The sequence below is a fragment of the Haemaphysalis longicornis genome, unplaced genomic scaffold (assembly GCF_048455015.1).
Source record: "Haemaphysalis longicornis isolate Haplotype H1 unplaced genomic scaffold, Haemaphysalis longicornis Haplotype H1 scaffold_3, whole genome shotgun sequence".
Lineage (NCBI taxonomy): Eukaryota > Metazoa > Arthropoda > Arachnida > Ixodida > Ixodidae > Haemaphysalis > Haemaphysalis longicornis.
In genome coordinates, this window is record NW_027526335.1 from 10,586,964 (window position 1) to 10,609,012 (window position 22,049).

A 22,049-nucleotide genomic window follows, 5' to 3' on the forward strand; every position below is an offset into this window, starting at 1 on the left:
AACTGGCGCAAACATGTTTGTGAGTGATATTACTGAAATCATAATCACACCGTTATATATCTGCCAAGTTATGAAAAAGAGCATACAAGACAAAGTCGTTTTTAACCGACAGCGTACACAAAATGTACAGGCTCGCAGGACGCCTTCTGAGAACGTCAGGCGAGAGACGCCGCGAGTGCCCCATTGTTAAGCGTATTCGTGCGTTGGCGGCACGCGTAGATGAAAAAGGCCTGTACAGCATTAAAAGCGCATGAATACCTGGCCACGACAGCAAAATTGGATACAAAGGGGAACACGAGGCGGCGCGCAAAAGGTTGTCACCGCGCAAACATCTCACCTCTCTTTGCGCCAGTTTTAACCCGAGTGCTTTTCTTCATATAACGAAAATCGTATATAGAAGGACGCTGACTAGTTTTACTCATTTCTAAGAGTCTTGCGGCTCTTGCCAGCGTGTACTTGCTCTTTTGTAACGAGCACTGAAGACGGCTCCAAAGGGGAGCGGAGGAGCAAAAAAAGTAAACGCAAAGGACCTGCCGATTTGTGCTTCGCATAAAAAAAAAAAAAGCTCGCGCCCGAAATCGTTTGTTACTAATTTATACCTGCTTGTTCATGTACGTAAGGTTCGCAATATTACCCGGCATGCAGCAGTGACCAATGTACAGTGAGGCTACACAGGGACGTCACGAGTCAGCATGCGGCCGTGCAATCTATTTTTGATGGAGGCGAGATACGACAAATCTCACGCGTACGATACTTCAGTGCCCGTCAGCGACCGCAGTCCTCTACTTCGGTGCACTTCATGTCCGAGGGGAAGCATCTGCGCGTAAAAAGCCTATTTCCGTTTTAAGGGACGATAATCTTTTTTTTGTTTGTTTTTTGGCTCCTTAAGAACGAAACTTTTGTCTGTCTGACAGTCTGTACCTCGATTCAGCCACCACGCCAAAGTTAACAGAACGAGAAGTTTATACAGGCAAAACCTTTCCAAACCACTAAATATTGCCGTTAACCATGCATTATATTTCTTTATTTATGTTTTTGCTTTTATCGCCCGGCTGCGCCGAGGCTGTGGTATCTGTGCCCCGAGTGAAGGGCATGTTCCATTCTTTCTTTCTTATGCCGCACGGATTATCTCATATGATAGGGATAATGTGTCGCCCTAACGCCACTAGCCTTAACAGTCTTCTTTGATCTACAGTGTTCTCGATGTAATTCGACGGTTCGAGAAACACCCGCGCCGGAAGATAAATTCCAGCAGAGCAGACGCCACGGCATTCGATTCGCCGACACCCTCCTACGCACGTCCCTTTGTTCATTGTTGCTTCGCCGCCTGTGTATTTTTGAGTTACGTGAAACCCCTCTGATACGTCCCACGGACTTACGATGACCCGCTTCTTACGACGGATCATCGCGGTCCCGGCAAACTCCCCATAGAAACAATGCATTAAAAACCCCAATGATATGACGCTCTGGTGCACACGGTCCGCTTCATACGACGCACCCTGGCGTGGATAAACCGGCGCTTTTCCCATATTTTACACCGCTTCACCGCCCCGTTCTGACCTTCACCGCCTCGTCCTGATCCAATTCCCTCGGCTTCATCAAAAGATCCCTTGCCTCACGTCCTTCATCTACCAGGCAACTCGCCTATGAAACGTTCGTCAGGAGCAAACTAGAATATGCGTCATCCATCTGGAACCTTCACCAAGCGTACTTAATCAACTCCCTCGAAACTGTGCAGAACCTCGCCGCTCGCTTTATCGCTTCTAAATATAGCCCTCACCACAGCATCAGCAACATCAAAGCATCCATTGGAATCCCCGCACTGATACTCCGCCGCAATATCGCTCGACTTTGTCTCTTCCCTTCGCTTTTCTATAATTCCCCAGACCTCCACACCACACTCCTGATACCCCCAACTCGTTCGTCGCGGCACCATTTTAACACCCACAGCCTTCAGCGCTTACATGGCACCACTAATTCCTTTGACAAATCTTTCTTACCAGCTGCAATTGAGGCTTGGAATGCCCTACCCGATGCAATTGTAAATGAGAGCGATTCAGAGAAATTTCGGCAGCAATTAACCAATGTTTTCCGCACTTAATCAGACTTATTCTCTTTTCTTCGTTGTGCAATCGCTTATACAACCAACACTATGTACCTAATTCACTGCAATGCTTATCTTCAAACTTTCTTTGTATAGCAATTACCGCATAACAATTGGAAATATGGCCTTTGTATGTTTATGTGGCAATACCGCCTAAAACGTAAAAAATGTGCATTTTGTGTTTCTGTGTGTCAATCATGTGTGTTTTATGTTCAATACCGCCTAAAATGTAAAAAAACTGTGACTTTTGTGCTTCTGTGTGTCAATCGTGTGTTTTATAACCATGTTTTATGAACCTCCTTACTGATCTTCCCCCCCCCCTTATGTAATACCCCGAAAGGGGCCTTTAAGGGAAAAATAAATGATGATGATGAACCCCCCGCTCGACGCTGCTTGATGTCCAAAGGTCCGCAGGCGGGCCAGACCAATTTCTGAACAGACGCAAGCAAGCAGGCAGGTAGCAGGAGTTAACCTGCGACGGCCCCACGCGGCATCAGCACTCCTACGTGCCAACTGCGAGAAATCGAAGTTTAGGTGGCAGGGGGACAGTGAATTTGAAGCTCCCATTGAGCCGCCGACGAACGCGAAAACATACGACGCAACCCCACGGCGATGACCGAACAGCCGCTTTCCCCGCCCGCTTGATCCAAGTTTCTTCTTTCACGACGCTATCCCTATATCCCTGCTCTCTGCTTCTCTGTGTCTTTCAAAGCCGCGTTGTCACTCCGCTCTTTTCGTTGCTACAGTGCTTCAATTCACGCGCGTCCGCCGCAAGGGTGAAACAAAATACAGAAGGCGATGGGTAGAGACACGTACCTGTTGGCACTACCATTTCTGGATCACTCGCCGGCCGATGCAGTTAGTCACTGTAGCAAGACCGCGCGATAATTTTCGCCGCAACACGGTTTCCTCACCATAGTTGAATTATTTTATCTATTTCTCGTTGGTGGGTCTTGTGGGACACCAAAACAGCTATGTGTTAAGCACTATATGACCCAATAACGACGGCACGATGCCGTTTTTGTGCATCTCCGCCTTGTACTATCGTTCTTTTCGCTTGGCCTTGGCAGTTTCACACGACTTTTTGCCTCTTAATTTGCTCTACCACGTCGGCCTTATGTCGCGCAGCGCGCGGCGCTTAACTGGCGGGCTAGCTGGGCGTCATAAAGTGGAGGGAGGCACAACCTAGGCGTTGCTTTTTTGAACTTGGTATTTCAGCTAAAGGTTCGCAAATTAGGTGATAATGCGCTAAATATAGTAATTTAAAAAGTTCTTGGCCCACCTGTCGCGTGAGACCATCTGGTACGCTGACATTTACCAGTACCCCGGTCGTACGACACCCCGGACATACGACGCTTTCTCGCGGCCCCTTGAAAGTCTTATCGGGGTTCCACTGTATAAGGGGAGCACAAGTTCGCTCCAATGAACTTGTTTTAAAGACGATAGTCTTTCTTGGGCCACTAAAACGCAGAAAACTGGTCTGTCTGTCTGACTGTGACTCGATTCAGCCCCCCGGCCAAAGTGAAACTATAGGTCTGCGGAATAGTCTATTCACAGTGAAATCTAAACATCTCAGTCCGGTTTATATGTTCATACTTGTCAACATTGTTGAACAAGAACAGGACATTACGCAAATATAAGACAGAAAATTAATACGCAAGGATATTTACAGTGTTCCTTTATAAAATAATTCATAGATGCGTGATCTTTTCGAAATGAAATACTGCATCTACTGCAGAAAAAAATCATACTGTCGCCTGCTGTCGCCCAGCGCCACCATAGCTTTTGGCGGCATTTTAAGAATTCAAGCGGCAACAGTTACGAAAGGTTCCATAGATAAGTTCCTCGTTCTGCTTGGAACGCACGTGGACTAGGGCAACGCGGTTCTATCTATAAACGTTGAAGTAGGACGCCTCGATTCGCGCGCGTCTCCGCCGTACGGCAGCGCTGTCATCGAGGCACCGGGCCTGGAGCAGTGGAACGCGGTAAATTTAAATTGATTTGAGCAAGCCTTCAGCGTGTTTACCTTGGGAGGAGCGAGACGCAAGAGGGACAAGATGAGAGGCGAGCGGAAAAGCGGAGGGAGGCATTTACTTGGCTCATGTCGACAAAGATTATCGTATTTATTTGCGGAGAAAGGAGCAGATACGCGGCCAATTTTTTTCCATCAAGACAACTGTGTCGTCTTTGGCTTCGTGACAATATGGTACCATACTTCACACTTGTCAACATTGTAGAACAATAAATAAACATTAGGCATATTCGAGGCGAAACATCGATGCACAACTGGTATTCGCAGTCTTCTTTTAATTGAAATAGATGTGCTCTTGATATTCGCGATAGCCAATAATTTAACGCGTTAAAAACAATATTTTGCCCCAAAAGTACAAAAAGCGCGTGCCCGAGCTTAGACAACGGGGCGGAATTCCGAGAAGTTCAACAGTAACAAAAGGTTCTAGTAGATGGCGCGCAAGGTGTCGAATTGACTTGAAGTCAAGGATGGAACGGAAGCCCGCCTGACGGGAATGCATTTCGACGAATGCATACCGATATTGCAAGCCCGAATGAATTTAGGCGGAACGCATCCCGATATTGTGACCAAGGCTACCGTATGGGAGCCGAAACGTAAGTTGTTTTAGGACAAAGTAGCTTTGTGGTCGGCATCCTTGCCTTCTTTCGTTGAATTGACTCGAGCGAACCTCCGTGGCTTTATCGTGGGAGGAGCGAGACGGAAGGGCAAGAGCGTGAAAGGTGGGCGGGAAAAAGAATAGAGAGAACTTGGCAGGGGCGGCAAAAGGTCTTTTTACGACATTTGCAGTGAAGTTGGCAGATATGCGGCCAATATTTTTGCCCCTACATTACGATGTCCTTGAGCCATGTCCCTGAGTACGGAGCAACAAGTTGTACACCTGGATGGCAGTCATTTATGTATACAACACCTTCACCTTCAACTAGAGTCCATCCCGGCCCGTGTTTGTAACGGAAGCAACCCGCGCGCACAAGCTCGCAATCTGGGGCAGCTCCGCTCGAGCCGACTCATGACGCGAGCGGGGCCGGACGAGATAGGGTGCGAGCAAACAGGCGTAGCGGCCGCTGCTGCTGCTGCACGGTGGCCTTCGCCGTCAGATTCCGGACACACGCGGAGAAGAGCTCCCACGCAGGAAGGTCGGGTCGTGACGCTGCTTCGGGGAGAACCTTCGGCATATACGAGAGGCGCGCAGTCACGCGTCGGCTGCCCTTGGCCGCGCCTTCACGGTCACACACTCAACCGACTTCATATCAGACGAGGGTGCTGTTAGATGTTGTACCGTGTACCCCGCAGGTTTGCGGTTCCCGTGTAGTTGAGGGAGATGCCGTACCGGTTATCTAAAACGCGGCTCCTATCCAGTATCTTTTGCTGCCATAAAACGCAGTTAAAACGGAGACAAGTAATCATTTTATTCAATTTTGGAGTTTAACGCACCGAAGCTACAGCTTGACTATGAGGCGCGCCGTAGTGGAGGGCTCCGGGTTGATTTTGACCACCCGAGGATCTTTAACGTGCGCGAAATCTCAACACGCGGGCGTTTTCACTTTAGCCTCCATCTGAAAAGCAGCCTCTATGACTGGGATCGAACCCACGTCCTTGGGCACAGCAGCACAACGTCTTAGCCACTGAGCCACCGCGGCGGTGTAATTGAAGAGATCACTGTGAAATTATTTCGCCTGTCTAGATCGGTTGCTGCCATTAATGACTCCGGGATGGTAAGTACTCTCCCAGCAAACCTAGGCTTGCATCCTGGAGAGGGTAGTATCTGTCAGAATACTGGTTGTACACAATTCTTACGGGGAAAAAAATTGGGTTAATTGTAGAACGCACCCGTTCTTACGGCATTCGTCGGAAGCGGTAGCGCGGCAATAAATTCATTTGACTTCCTTCGCGACAGCTGGTTTGTGCATCGGTTCGTGCGGAGTTTCTAAGGCCTCTCGTGCCCCCTTGTGCGAGAAACAGGCGTTGTTGTTGATGCCCGGTACAGACGATACCTCGCGATAAAGAGAAAACAAAAGAAACACAGCTGAGTTCACATGGGAATTGAACCGGAACTGCCACAACGGAGCCGAGTGCACTACCTCAGCACAAGCCGGCGAGCTTTCCTCCGAGACTTCTGAGAAAACATCGAGTCTCGTTCCCCTGCTCACATTTCAAGATATCGCCCAACATTACCGCATTCCAAGGTGACATTTCCCACCTCCTCACCCGCAGCTTACTAAAAGAGAAGAAGTAATACTCCGGAGACTCCAGACAAACACCTTCCCTCACCCCACTTGGCCACATCGTATGTACCCCAACCAATACCCGGCCACATGTACATTCTCCCCTCACTCATGTAACCTTATTCATATGATTTTGAGTGCGCACATAACCCCGCCCTCCCACCTTTATCCACTAGCCTTCCCTTGCCTGAGCTGTGGGGGAACACCACGATCAGTGCCGGCTCGGACGCCCAGCAACTCCTGGTGTTCAGTGCTGAGACAGAATGGTCGTCCCATGGTCTCCTGGAATGAGGCACCACTCCCACATCACCAGGCTCAAAATAAAGTTTCTCAACAACAACAACAGCAGCAGCAGCAAAACACGAGTTAGTAGTGCATGCAGAATGACCGGTGAACACGACGGCACGTGAGTAGAACAGACGCAAGCCACTTATACGAGGAACTCTAATCCGACAGAAACTGTCGCTTGAAACTGCCGGCAGTCTGCCTGTCGATGTAATTCGCGCCAACAGGCGAAGAAACGAAGGAAAATAACACACACACACACACACACACACACACACACACACACACGCACACACACACACACACGCACGCACACACACACACACACACACACACACACACGCACACACACACACACGCACGCACACACACACGCACGCACGCACGCACAAACACGCACGCACGCACACACACACACACACACACACACACACACACACACACACACACACATACACACAGGTGTAGGCGTGAATGCGCCTTTGATGAATACCTATTGCAGACGAAACAATGGGACATTGACATGGAAAATTCCCCAGGGCATAGCTAAAGCGAAATTGTCTTTATTCTAAGTTACAATCGGTATATTATGCAGGACGCGAAGGTGCTAGGCAAGGTTTGGGGCAGCGATAACAGGATGGTAGGGTGCAAAGTAAGGGTGGATCTCAAAAGGGGCAGAGGGAAACTAGATAAAAGGAGGAAACCCTGCATGGAGTCAGTCAGAGCCAAACTGCAGGATTTCAAAAAAACCCTTCAGAAGAAAATTGGGCTTTTAACCGGAGACAAGGATGACAGCGTAGACAAACTACATCACAACTTAACAACTACAAGACAAACTAAATGACAACATGACAACTTAACGGCTGCTATCACAGAGACAGCACTAGCTGTAATATAGAAGCATAATGTAGAGAAGAAACTGGTAGAATAATACCCGTGCCACACGTACACGAAAAATGACATTAAGCACTTAAAGGCCAACTGCCCTCAAATTTTTGTCTGTCAAAATTTGATCCAAATAAGTGGTCTATGCTCCTCAAATCACCATGGCGAAATCCTAAGCTTCGTAAGCACAGAGCACTCAAGGTACCATCGTTCAAAGTAGCTCCGTGCGGAGGACGTTTGCACCTGGCGGAGAGTCGCCGAAACAAGTTTCAAGCGGCCTGTGACAGAGGTTGGGGAGTCCCCTGTCCCGTAAAGCTCGCGCTTCTCCGGCGACTGGCACGGCGCCCCGCCGGGTGCAGGGACGCGTTCGCCCGGGGTTTCTCTGCTACACTACCGCGCTGTACTGCCGTCGTCATCAAATGTTTAAAACTAACCACATATGTGGCAATATCCTCTTTTTTCAGTGCAGTAAAACAGATCAGACATCTACAAACTATTCACGCGCTTGCGAACGTTCTGGACTTCGCAAAATTTTTTTTACTTGAAATTAATATTTCTGGTAAAAACATTGCGCGACATGCGCACTTGGCTTACATTTGCCATTCGTATTGCATTTATCACAGAAAAAAATGATCTTTTATAAATTCTTGGCCACTTCCATATCCGCGTCCAATATTTGCAATATTTGGGCTGGGCCAACGCCACCTCCCCCTTAGACCTGTCCAAAGTTTTGCGACCTAACTAGAGTTGTACACGCGGTTATAAACATTTGTGCGACTTTCACCTCACTCGCTAAGCGAACCAAAATCAGCCTTGCTCGTGGCAACAAATACATCCGCACAAATATCGGTCGTCGTCTTCGCGAAGGGCGAAAGCTAACGAAACTGCGGCTCTCCTAAACAAATTAAATTTTTTATTCCCAAATGAAGTATCTGCTTTTGTAGAGCGCTAGATTCAGTTTACATGAAATTAAAATGTTTTCAACAGCACATGTCTGTGGTGAAAGTAGAAAACAGCGGAAGTGAGGTAACGTTTCTCGTGTTTTAGTGCATCATTTAGCTGTGGAAGCTGGCATATAGTTTTAGATTCCTTTTATAATTGGATTCTCGATGTACAGTAAGGCGAAATATACTGGGCTGATATTCACGAAGCCGCTTGCACGTAATGCATAGTAAAAATAGTGATTGATCTCCGCTCGCGAGCGGTTTATTCCTTTCAAAGAGAGCGATGTGATAACCGGGGCGCTGGCTAATCAAAGCTGCTTTTAGATATCGTACAAGCAACTAGCTTTGTAAATCAGGGCCCGCTTTTTTACTCGCAATGCCAAGCTACAACGGCAGTTATTCTGGTGGAAAAATAACTTTCGTTCGGTCTACGTGATTTCGATTGATAGCAACGCGATGTCGCAATTGCGCCTAACTCCATTATCCTGGGCAAACGTCAGTGGGGGTTCTGTGGAAATAACAGTGGGAAACGCGACGCTACCACGTGCATTTGAAGGCGGTTCTGAGCGGCCGCCGGTTCTAGCGCGGCCGCTTCCGTTCCATCACGTACGTCACGTCCGGCCGCCGGTAATGGCTGCCTTTTCTATTCAGTGTCGGTTCTGAAAACGCCAATGTCGTGAGCCGTTTGCGTCGCGCGCGTTCATGTTTGAAACGTAGTATTTTGCATTTCGCACTCTTTTTATGGGTACTATTAAGAGACATTATTTTTACGTTGTCGAACATTTTTAATGCCTGAAGTTTTTATGTCATCAGTTCGCTGCTATACACGCAAAACTCTAATTCCATTCGCTTTAATGTCATTTTTGTGTAAGGAGTTCCGCACAACTCATTCGCCTTCACGAACGCCTTAAATCTGCCTACTCCCGAACGCGATGAGCAGCAAATAAAACCAACGAAACTCTTATTAGCACCAGGGTGTTGACGAGGAAACGTAGCTGAACTTCGAAATAAGACGATTTTTTGTGCACTCTTGGTGGCTAAGTTCTGAAGAAGACGAAATTCACTAAACCAGCGGCAAAGGGCAAAACATCGAGTTACTTGTCGTTTTAAATTTCTTGTATTTGACGAGTTTTAAATTGTTTATTTACATGTTCCACCGTTGCTTTGCGCTGTGCTAGTAGTAGTCATCGTCATCTGCATTGATGTCGTCGTGTTCCTCATGCCAAGCATTACATGCGCGGTGCAGTTTGACGACAGCCGGGGCGCAGCGGCGGCGCGTACGTGCACGACGCATGCGCGGCGTTCATGGAGTCCCGTCGCGGTTCCTTGGAGATGGTGTGGCGGCAGCTGTGGGGTTGTTGATTGCTAGTCAACGTGAGGGGCTCCGCGGGGTTTTCACCAGATTATTTTCTTTGTTTGCTAAATCCGCTGCGCGAGCCGGGGACGCTGGACAGTCGCCGCTGCACGCGCTCACAAGCGCTCGGTATTTTTTAGTATTTTTGACGCGTTACGCGACACACATCGCGGTCAGCTACCACAGCTACGCTGTTAAAAGCGTGCGAGGCCAAACAGGTCCATCGGTAGCGATTTGTGCGGGAAGAGTTACGTTCTACGAGGGAGGCTATAGTGCTGCGTGATTTCCCGGTATGTGACTAGAGGATGCGTGCGCTCGGGCTTGGCTTCATCAACGCTGGCTTGGCGGTTCAAATCTCTGGCCACAAGGTCCGGAATCTCGTTGTCGGGGTGTCGCAGTTAGGTGGTAATCATACAATCCTGACTGGTCTCGTTGGTGGTTTCAGATTGATTATTGCAAGTGTTGTGACGTGCAGCCAACTGTTTGAAAAGTTGTAGCACGCCTTGTTTGAGCCTGTTATTTCGACTTTAGCATCGCTTTGCCTAAATGCAAGTGCTATCGCCGCTTCCTCGGCTTGGAGGGGGCTGTGTACGGGGATCAAGGCGCCACACCTGTGCTGCTTATTTAAAGCGCCGGCTGCTGCCATGAAAGGTAATAGCTAGCCGCATATGCGACAGCCTAGGTTTTCAGCAACCAAGGGAACAGGCGGTATTTAGAAAATGATTCTCTACAGTAGATCTCGTCCGTGTCATGAACGAAGCAATAGAAATATCCCGTGGTATAATAAACTTCTTTGCATGGTATTTCTAGAATATGAAAAAAATATTTGATTTGGCAAACACCGCAGCAGGGCTGGAAGAAATTAAAGGCCCGGAAACAGGGGAGACTTAAATAAGAATCATAAACGACATCCATTAAGGATGTACGGGCAGGGTAGTTCTGAACCAGAAAAGTGAAAAGTGTCCTGTCATACGGAGAGTACGACAGAGTCATACCATTGCGCCAGATTTTTTCATAGCATGCCTAAGGGGGGTATTCAGGACGCTTGTCTGGGAAAAGGCAGGATTATAGATAAACGAGGAATACTTAACCAGAGCTTGAAATGGGGCTAGTTGGTTTTTCACTCGGAAAATTGCTGGCGCTAGGAGGGACAAGGTCGAGGATTTACATACATTTACTATTGTGTGTGTAAATCCTCGTCCTTGTCCCGCCTAGCGCCAGCAATGTTCCGAGGAGTACTTGAGTCACCTGAGGTTTGCGGACGACAATCTTCTTCAGTGAGTCTGCAGAACATCTGAAAAAAAAAATTCTTCAGAAACTACAATCATAAAGCTTGGCCGCATGTAGGAAGTTAGATATGAATAAATTATTGATTGATTGTAGGGTTTAACGCGCCGACGCAACGCAGGCGATGAGGCGGGCTGTAGTGGAGGGGTCCGAATTAATTTTGACCACCTGGGGATCTTCAACGTGCACCGAAATGTCGCACACACGGGTGTTTTTGCTTTTCGCCTCCATCGTAAAAGCGGCCGCCGCGGCCGGGAATCGAACCCGCGACATCGTGCGCAGCAGCGCAACGCCCTAGCAACTGAGCCACCGAGGCGGGTGATATGAACAAATCAAAAGCAATGATAAATAAATCGGCTTAACGCGCCTTCTTCACCGTGGGCGGCAAAATGATGCAGCAATAGAAACCGAGAAATTCAACGAAAAACTGAACATGTGAGCACCCCTTACGGTAGGTAGGGCTTGCTACTTCAGATGGGGGTGAACGATGTGAGATAAAAAAGCGAAAGAAAAAAAAAAGGGCGAGGAGCGGGAGTAATATCACGATTTGCATCTGGATTTGGATGGGAATAAAGACGATAATAAGCTAAACGTAAAGTATACAAAACATGATGTAACTGATCATATAAAACTACGCACATGTCTGAAATATATGTGTTGAGAGGGTTTACGCGACAAGTAGAGGAATATAACTACGTTAGACAGACTGTCCGCACTCATCCCAACGACGAGAAAGAAATTCTGTGCAGAATAGGCATGGGCTGCAGGGTGCACTCGGTGGGCGCTCCCAGATAATCGAAAGTAAGCTACTTCTATTAGAGTAGTAGTGCGTACTACTGCCGGTGATGACATAGGGGCGGATGCTTGGAACCTTATTAAACAACCGGAAAGAAAACAGGTTGGCTCAACGCCACAGAGCGAGTAATGATAGGAGTAACGCTCAGGGACAGGAAACGAGCTTCCTGCATCAGGGAGCAAACTCGAGTAGGAGATATCGTAGTTCAAAAGAAACGGACTCGGGCTGGCCATGTACAGTGAGACGAAAGGTCAACCGGTGGACCACAGGGATAGCAGACTGGCTACCGAGAGACGGGTATAAAAGAAGGGAGAGGCCACTAGCTAGATGTAGGGTTGAAATAAGAAAATTCGGAGGCAAAGAATGTGCTCAGGAAACGAGAACAAGAGCTGTTGGAGTTAGTGGGAGAGGCCGTCGTCTTGAAGGGGATCTAAACGGTCTGATGATGATGATTATGAAGAGGAGGAGGAAAATTGGGAGGAGGACATTGAGGATACAACGGCGAGGACGAAAACGCTGATGACGATCCCTGTGCTTTCGCTTTCAAAGCACGTAAGCAGACGGAAGTGCATGTAGTAATGTTTTCCAAAGCAGCTGCTATGCACTGCACCGGCAATTGAATCCGAAATCTTGGCTTTTCAATAGGCACAAGGGAACTCGATTGTTGACCCCTCTATTTGACAAATCGTCTACCACATTATTTCACAAAAGTTATGAGATGGTCATATTGCCTCACCAAACCTCTGATCAATCTTTCTTTACTGTTTTTTACTGTTCGCTATTGTAATGAATTTCTCATTCATTATTTCTCATTCATCTGATATTCTGCAATCTATGCCTAGTCGTCCATATCGCTGTATTGCCCTCTGTTTATTCGGACTAAAAAGAAAGACCTGGCGGTTGTTCCGTGCTATGTGGTTCGGGGGAAGGTGGCGCTTGGGAAGCTGCGTGCATGGCTGCTCTTATCCCTACGCATCTTGTCGAAAGTATGTGCTTATTGATGGGAAATGAACGGAAAGTGAAATTAATGATTTACGTCTACAGCACTGGGTAAGAACGTTACAACGCTGAAACGTTACAATGTTACAACGTTACAAAGTTGAAACGTTCGCTCCGCGAACGTTACAATGGCTGAAAGCTACTGGACTCTTTGCCAGGCTCCAAATGACAAAATAAAAACAAATAACAAGGCTCGACACGTCATTCAACACTTTGGTGCAGCCGATCAGACCAAGACCCGAGAAACGGCCCTCCGGAAACTTAAAAACCACATTAAAAAAAATAAAAGACAGGGCCAACAAGTGTATGCCCATAGGAGCACCATTCCGTCTTCGAGGCTGTCAGTGCTTCCTTCATTCGCATTCAACTTTATTCCGCGACGAAATTGCTCTCCACGAGCTGTGGCAAGCGTCTTACACCACACGAGGTTTACATTTACTTCGCAGCAACAGATGCAAAGACTGCACATCGTTCTCCTCACGTTCTGAGGAAGATAGCCGGGGCTGGGCGTTTATAACGTGGTTCAACCGATCAATCTCAAGTATTGCTTGCAATAAACAACCATTTGCGTCCCCCTAGTCACGAAAAGTGCTTGGACGTCACTCGCTTTGAGTTGTTGGGCGATGGCGACCGCAGCGCAATCGGGGCCGGCCTTTAGCTATCGTGCAGGATTTCGAAGCCGACGTTTGCGCGCAGACGCACCCATCATTTCCTCGGAACGTCGCACGAAGTTAGGGCTGCGCTAGGCAGCGCAACCCAAAGAATGCACATGTTCAAAGGGTAATTCCCCGCCAGCACTCCCCGTACGACGCCTGCGGTGGGCTCTGCCTATTCGTTCGCACGTGACTCCGTAATATGAACAACACGTGTTGCGGCAGCGCCCAGCCTTAGTGAGTGCGCCTCCCCTGCAGACATAAGCTCGAGCTTTCGTCACTCGTCCGGGGCTGTCGCAAAATCATTTTTGAACTAATAGGGTCAGAGAGCTTCACTCGCGTTTGGAATTCCCCTGTCTCACACGGGCACTTTCAATTGCGGTTGAGTTGGTCCGGATCGACCTCAATCCGGATCGGGCGCGGCTACACGGCAGTTTCAATCGCGATCGAGCGCAAACCCGCTCGAACTGAATCGTGGTTTCCCAAGCGCTATCGAGGCTGATCGAGGTTTCCAAGCGCGATCGGGCAAAAGCGGTGGTACTCTCGTCCCCGCTCAGAGTAGTATTAACTCTATGCCACTCAGTAATGGCGCAGAAGGTGGCAACTTTAACAAACGCCACCAATTGTATCAAATAACTTTACCCAAATAGGCATGCAGTAACATTTATATAGTTCCGTATAACTACGACCGCGAGAAGTTACTAGACGCAGCCGCGAAGTTAGGGTGCCTGGATGGGCGCGCGGAGGCGGGCGCGCATCCAGGCACCTTACTGCGAAGTACATTTTTAGCGCCATCTGGCGTACGTGAGTGCAACTGGTGCAACTTCTCGATCGAAACGGGCCGTGTAGCAGCGGCGGGGCGTCGAGCGCGCTCGAAAAGTCAATCGCGCGCGCTTCGCTTCAATCAGGATTGAAAGCCCCCGTGTGACTGGGGTATAAGGCACTGCAAGATGACATTGCCGTTGGAAATACTTAGCAAAAGCACAGACAAATACCCACGTGTAGGACTTTTCAGTACTATAGGTAGTATATATGTTTATACGTGGGATATATACGTGAAATACGTGGGAACGCACAGAAATGAACGTTCCATTCTGCGCACCTAAGTTTGAAATTGTCTGAACTATAAATCATCTAAGTGTGCACTAGGGCGGCCCCATATAGTAAAATCTCGATACAACAAATTTCAAGGGACCGCTGAAAATAGTTCGTTATTTTGAATAATCGTTATGATGAAAAACTGAAAAATCCGTGGTACAAATTGTCAACATAACAAAACATCCACCTACCCTTACTGGGAACATGTGCACAATCGCGTTAGCCCATAACGCGGGTCTGGATGCACGTTTATTTGAAGAAATCGATGATCTTTGCCTGATATGTGCCACTCAACTGCTGCAAGACGAGCGAGTCGAAGTTGTGCACGTTCTTGTGCACTGCCTCGGTGGCATTGGTGCACCTGCTAAGAAAAGTGCGTATTTTTGCTACGCACTGCAAAATATCTTGCAAAGAAATATCTTGCCTACGTTTCTCTTTCGTGGTGCTTCCGGAGCTCATCGTGCACGTAGCAAAAAAAAAAAAAAAACAGCCGTATGACTAGCGTGCCGACGTAGCTGCGTAGCTGGACGACGGAACAAAGGTGGCGACAGAGGCTAGCATGGCGGCGAGACCCCCCAAGATCAGGCGGAGGCGATAGAGCTAACGCGCATTTGGTATGCTGATGATGATAGGTGTACATGCCCACTATTAGTCGTCGTTCACACCAACACGAGTAATTTCGTACACTCGGAATTCGTTATTTTGAAGTGTTGTTTTATATGAGGATGATAAAATTCGATGCGTTATTCTGAAATAATCGGTGTACTGAAATTAGTAGTGGTGAAATACTTTTAGATAGAAATTAATAGAGATTTGGTAGGGGTTTTTCCAAATGTTCGTTAATCTGAAAAAATCGTTAATCTGAGGTTCCCAATAACGGGATTTGACTGTATATCCTTACTGAAACGGACCTCTCCCGACATTGCTTCAAGTGCCCGGTTATGGTCGTACAGGCCTTGACGACAGTTGCTGTATATTTCCCAGAACTGTATTGTAACGTAGTATTTTGGTTACATACTGCCGCTACTGTAGCATGAAGATCGGAAGGAAAAAGTCGAGACGTCGAAGAGGTTTTAAAGTTAACTTGTTTACTTTACAGATGACATTGGTGAAATTTGGCACATACGAACTTGAAACAATTACACTTATTACATAGATGAAAAAGACAGTCAACAGATTAAGAGTACTTAGCGAAACATGGTTGGCGGGCGAAGGGCTCCCGGCGTCTGGCCCCGACGATCGGCAGCAAGCGGCTCTCCTGGTGTTGCTCTCTCTCAATCGCCAGAGGGGCCGCGTTATATTTGCTTTGGAGGGACGCATTGGGGGAAAAAGCGCATCCTAGCGTGTGCGGACTATCGGGAGCAAGTCTTAGGCACACCCGCAGCCAATCAGGAAGACGCTTCTAAGCTCCAATCAGACATGTCCCCGCCAAAGTGAAAAGGACCAAAAACACAGACGCAAGGTTTCGACTCGAAAACGCGCGCTTGGAGAATTACGGGCGTAGAGCAAGTAGTTAGACAAAACGCACAAAAGTAAACAGGGGAAAAGGGAAGGTCGTCGGAAGAACACAGCGGCCCGCGTAGGCGCGCAACGGGGGTCGGAGACGCCAGTGCGCGCGGTAATACAAGCCGAGGCGAGGGTTCGCTTCCCCCAACAGCCGTCGTCTCCCGGTCGGCCGACGGGCAGACACACGCGCCGAAGCCGTTTCTCAGAAAAAAGGGCCAGGGCCCAGCCGCGTCCGAAGCGCTTTTACACACACACTTGGGAGGAAGAGCCCCGGCGGCGGGCACAGAACGCAAAAACCGAACGAACATCAAGTGACCTCGGCTTCGCAACAGTATACTTCCCACCTTTCCCATCGGAAAATGGGGGCCAAGGCAAGCCGTTGTGAGAAGCACGTCATCGCCTCATTGTCGCTTCTGTATCCACTGCGAAGCTTTTTTTTTTTGGGGGGGGGGGGGGGGGAGGGGGGGGGGACTGGACCAATATTTCCTACGACAGGCAGTGTTTGAACAGCGGAAGACGGGGGACGTCAAAAAAAAAAATTTCTCTTTACGATGGGTATGAGTCTGTCCCATGGGTCGCACGGAACATAAAAAGCAGCGCAATAATGTTTTTACTGTTAGCCGACTCCGAAGCATCGGATAATTCTCGCGCCGAGAGGCGAAAACTAAAGGAGACTCCGACGGCCTGCCGAGGGGACCAGGCTTGGAGCACGAAGCACTTGAAACCACCACCGCCGAAGTGGCCGCGGCCGGATGTTTATGCCAACGAGCGTGTATGGTGCGAGCTTTGGACTCTTGCGTGGTGTGTGTGTGTGCTGTTCGCTCAGGAGAGTCGCCCTACGCCCGAGCAGCGCGTCGGACGTTTTCTTTGAGTGCTCTCTCTATCTTCGTACCATGTCTATGTAATCCAAGTTTTCTCAGGTAATGAAACGTCCTATTTAAATTTTCAATCCCCAGCTTCTTCCCCTCAATATAAGCCACGACCAAGCTGACATACAATAAACTAAAATTATGATTTATTTTTATTTTTAATGATTATTAATTGTAAGAATGATAAATAAACGTATAAACTATTTTTTTATTTCTATAATTTCTAACTCTATCAATTAGGGGGAGGGGAACGTTGGGGGAAACTTCGGTCCCCGTATGGAGAGCCCAGCGCATGCTTATGGTTTAGCCGCATCTAAAATACCGGCTATTTGTTGAGCTCCAAAGCTTTATTGGAAGAAAGACTTCGATGTTGATACGTTATAGTGTTAACTTCGTGATGACGACACAGTGCAAGTGCACTCTCCATAAGCGCTCCGAATCTTGGGTGAGTTTTTATATTTAATCTCACGATTGTAGCGCAATAATTTCTTCATGCCTTTGCGGATATGTCAATGACCTGAAATACGTATCGAGTCTCTAACGCACGCACGCCGTGTATCCGTCGCTTTCTCACTCGCGGCCACCAGCGTCGTTGTGTACGTGCTCGCTCGCATCCTAGATGGCCTGCAGCCTTCCTCCTGCGACGGCAAGGGTTGTTCCTCCAAGGCCAGCCTCGCGTAGCGCAAGCCCCCCGACATGAATGGAAACTACAACTTTCTCTCCTTCCCACGCGCCGTTTCTCAAAACGTCAGACGCCGCACCCAAACGATGCGAGACGCAGAGGCCTCCCCGGAGGAGACCGTTTCGCGGGCGGCAGAAACTGTCCGCAACACGGCTAGTTCTGTGCAGTGCCTCGAAAGCCGAATCCGCATGATCAAGGCTTGCGCTCGCCGACCAAACTTGAGGTGCTACGGTTGTCTCCCGCTTCACAACTGCGTCACTGTATCACTCCGCATGAAGGCCAATGCGTAGTGACGCAACGATTTTACTGTGTGTGGCTTTTGTCACTTGCGACGGCTTGTCAAACCCGCCGAAACGTACAAGCAGCCACTGGGATGACGCAGAATAGGGATTGTACAAACTAGGGCAACCAGTGATCTTCGTGCAACTTTCCAGACCAGCCTGGCGGGCTGTGCGGTGAAGCATTTGCAATGTAGCGCGATAAAACCGCGCGTGCGTGTGTTTCTACCCCCAGAGAGACGCCGCCAAAACAGCTGACGTTGGTCGAGAAGGCCCTTGATAGGGGTCTCACGCACAGCGCGAGGCAAGGGCAGTCGGCGCTGCGCGCGTCGGGAAGTCCGGAGATTGCAACGGCTGTGGAGAGCGCTACGCGCGCAACGGGCGTACGGAGCTTGCTCCGAGCGCGCGTAAAAGAGAAAATACGCTGGTGGCGGCCCAAGCCGCTCGAAGAAAAGAGTAAGAAGGAACGGTGCGAAATGAGCGGCCGCCGCGAACGGCGGCGAGGAAAGTTCCGGCGCGTGCCGCTGTCCGGGAAGTAAGGAGGGGGACGCGCTCGGCGTCCGCTTTCCGTCGCGCGAAGACGTCACCTCCGGCGGGCACGCTTACGACATCCGCAGCTGGATTTCCCGGCGCGTCTAGAACTAAAGAAGGGACACGCATGGCAGTCTGAGTGCAGCAGGCCCATCGGCAATCACTGACAGGTAAGCAAGCCGCACGCGTGGTGATTTACGAAGCGCGCTAGCGGCGTGCGTTGTCGTGTTTCCAACGAGAGCTCTGGCGAACCGTTGTTGGCGCCGCGCACGGAGCGAACCTGTGCTTGATAGGCTCGCCAGGCAGCTGTACTACGTCTCGGTTGCTACCGCCGTCTTTCTTTTCTTGAATGGGTGTGTGTGCAGGAGTGTTGCGTCGTCTATGCACTCAGTGTGGCGCCCTCGGAAGACGGGTGGTTTTTTTGGTCGAAGTTAAAACGTTCTCATCTATGCCGGGGATGGGAGAGACGTAGTTAACTCGCGAAAACGATGCAGTTTGCGGATGACGGCCCATCGATACTCCTTCCCGGCGTCATTCTTTGGGCGTGATACGCAAGTAAACCCAACGGGACGCTTACGAGGAAAGCGATTATCACCAAGATGCTCGGGCATTGTGGGACGTTGGCGGAACTCCAAGAGTGTTTAGTACGCCCTTTTTCTCATGTCTGGTTCTTTTTTTCTTCCAGATTTATTCCACCATGTATCTCATCCTGTGGCTGCTTGTGGCGGCCGGGGTTTCGGTGGCTGATGACCACATCACCGAGTCTCAATGGAAGCTAGCTCGTGCCAACAACTTTCTAGGCTTGAACCTGCTGAAGGCCCTTCCAAGCAACGCCAACACGAACGTGTTTTTCTCACCGTTCAGCGTGGCTACGGCTATGGGCATGGCCTACGCCGGTGCTCGGGGAGACACGCTGGAACAGCTCACGCGCAACTTCGGCTACTCGTCCGACGAAATCAATAAGGAGGTGGTCCTGGCACTCTTCAAGGAGCAGCTAGAGTTAGCACGGGATCTGCCGCACGAGTACACTCTCGACATCGCCAACGCGGCTGTGGCCCAGGAGGGCTACGGCGTTCTGCCGAATTACACGGAGGCCCTGATGACCTCCTTCGGCGCGGAGTATCTGGAGGCCGACTTCAGCAAAAAGGGCGAGGAGGCCATCGCGAAGATCAACACCTGGGTCAACGAAAAGACGCACGGCAAGATACGAAGCCTCTTCGACGAACCGCCGGACTTCTCCACCCGCCTGATCCTGCTGAACGCCGTCTACTACAAGGGAACCTGGCTGTACGAGTTCAACAAGGCGAAAACCAAGCCCCGCTCTTTCTACAACGGGGGCGCCACCAAGGTACTGGTGCCGACGATGAAGCTCAAGGCCACTCTGAGCCACACCTTTGACGCGACGCTCAATGCGGACGTGGTGGACCTGCCGTACGTCGGCAACGACATCTCCATGACCATCCTGCTCCCCAGCGAGCGCAACGGCATCGAGCACCTCAAGTCCGTGCTCACCGTTCAGAACCTGAACCGCGCCATAGGCAACCTCTACCCGAAGGACATGAAGTTCAGGTTGCCCAAGCTCAAGCTGGACACCAAGTACACGCTCAAGCCCGCGCTCGAGTCGCTGGGCATCAAGAAGATCTTCTCCGCCGACGCCGACCTCTCCGGAATCAGCGGCGCCAAGAACCTGTACGTGTCGGACGTTCTGCACAAAGCCGTGCTCGAGGTCAACGAGGAAGGTAGTGAGGCCGCTGCCGTGACTGGCTTCGTGATCCAACTGCGCACCGCAGCGTTCGTGACTCCGCCGCCGCTGCCCAAGGTGTACGTGGACCACCCCTTCATCTTCCTCATAAGAAACGACAAGACCAACACCATCATGTTCCTCGGAGAGATCAACGCCCTCTAAGTCATCCCGCCCTTCTGACACTACCCATCATCGAGCATCACAAGTGTCCAAACGACAGCGCACGGAAGTATCGTTTTTTTTTTTTTGCGCCGTTTGCTACTGAATACGCGATTCACATGGTCAAAAAGGCGCGGTGTCGCTCAGCGAGAGGTGTCTTCAGTTACAAGGCTCACTGTGTTGCATGGGTGTTGTTCATCGCTAAATGTTTTGAGAGATATTTTTAAATGCCACGTTGTACATTGTGCTGTCAAAGTTTCAAACTTTTCCCGCTGATCAAAAAGCTCACGTCTAGTCTAAATCATTTAACCAGTGCAATCTCTCACCATACGAAGGTACGGTGCCCTCATGGAGGTTCTCCAAAGGAATGAGATCAGCAGAAACGTTGTGTCCTTGTGTGAAACCGTAAATCTGTGCGTGTCTGGCGTAGCATATGCGTGCAACATTGTATCCGAACAATTACGGGTTACTATATACATCGCGGTCACAAAGACGTGAAATAAAAGGCATTACCTACTTGTCCATGGCGTGGTGCCCGTTCCATATTGCCTGCATGTACCTGATAAGTTCGCGCGTGCCTAACGTGCTGTTTATATCTGCCGAACTCCTATGGCAAAACGTGCTTCTCGGGTTGATAAACATTTTAACGTTACTGCTTTCCAAGCAGACGGGCCAGCAACGGCTTGTTATCCGGTCTGACGTACAGCGCTCTTTTTATCGACGCTTGCATGCCTAGAATGCATTACAGGGCCCGCATAGCACTAACACAGGTTACAAGAGATGAAGTACTCACTCATCCGTGACCCATCATTGGGCTCAAGCGTCTCACGCTGCTGAAGATGTTTTTCTGTAATCAGTGTGGACGCACAGCGTTAATTTAATCCCTTAAATGTCTGAACAGAGTGGAGGCAAATGTTGGTTGGAGGCTTCTGATCGTCCTGCCCTTGCTATTCTCTTGCTTGGTTCTGTTACCCTCCCCATGCGCCAGTTTCTGGCACGTGACCTCACCTAATTGGGTGACGCACGTGCCTCAAGTGCAGTCGTGATAACAATAGACCAGGAGACTAGAGCGTTAGAAGGTTGAAATGTGGCCGCTACCACGCACATCTGAATAACGCTCTTTTGTGTTCACTTCATTTTTGCATCCACAGCAAAAAAACGGCCTCCATAGCAGCGATAAGATATCTGCCTGTCAAACCTCTCAATGCAATAAATAGAACGTCATAAATCGCAGTGATGTGTAAAAGATGCGTGCTGAACAAGTTAATGCTTCGAGTACTTGTCGAGACCCAACCCGCCATCTCTGTATTTGCCTAGTCCATCAAGCTTCGCCTAGAAGTTGTGTGCCCCAACCGCAATGTATTTCGTGTCGTTCTAACAGTGAAATATTTGGGATCAGTATGGCGTTTTGACGAGCCCAAAGCGTCGTGCGCGTACACGTGTTGGTGCAGTTGCCCAAAGCCCTTTGAGAGAGAGAGAGGAGGCGCCTTATTAGAAACGAAAACGGAGAAGTTTGCCGGAATTTCTACACCGACATGCTACTCGGCCACTAAAACGCTATACGGTGCCCAGCGTCGTTGGCAGCGTGTTGAACGAGGGCGACGACCCTTTCGGGAGGCAG

The 22,049-nt window shown here is 49.4% G+C and overlaps 1 protein-coding gene across 1 annotated transcript in view; it reads left to right on the top strand.

Moving 5' to 3' along the window:
* Nucleotides 1–20,950, top strand: part of LOC144173797 (uncharacterized) — a 29,468-nt gene extending 8,518 nt beyond the window's left edge. The window contains exon 4 of the mRNA XM_077702056.1: nt 19,211–20,950. Within this exon, the coding sequence (XP_077558182.1) occupies nt 19,211–20,431 (1,221 nt within the window). The 3' untranslated portion in view covers nt 20,432–20,950. The remainder of the gene's footprint in view (nt 1–19,210) is intronic.
* The last annotated feature ends 1,099 nt before the right edge of the window (nt 20,951–22,049 follow it).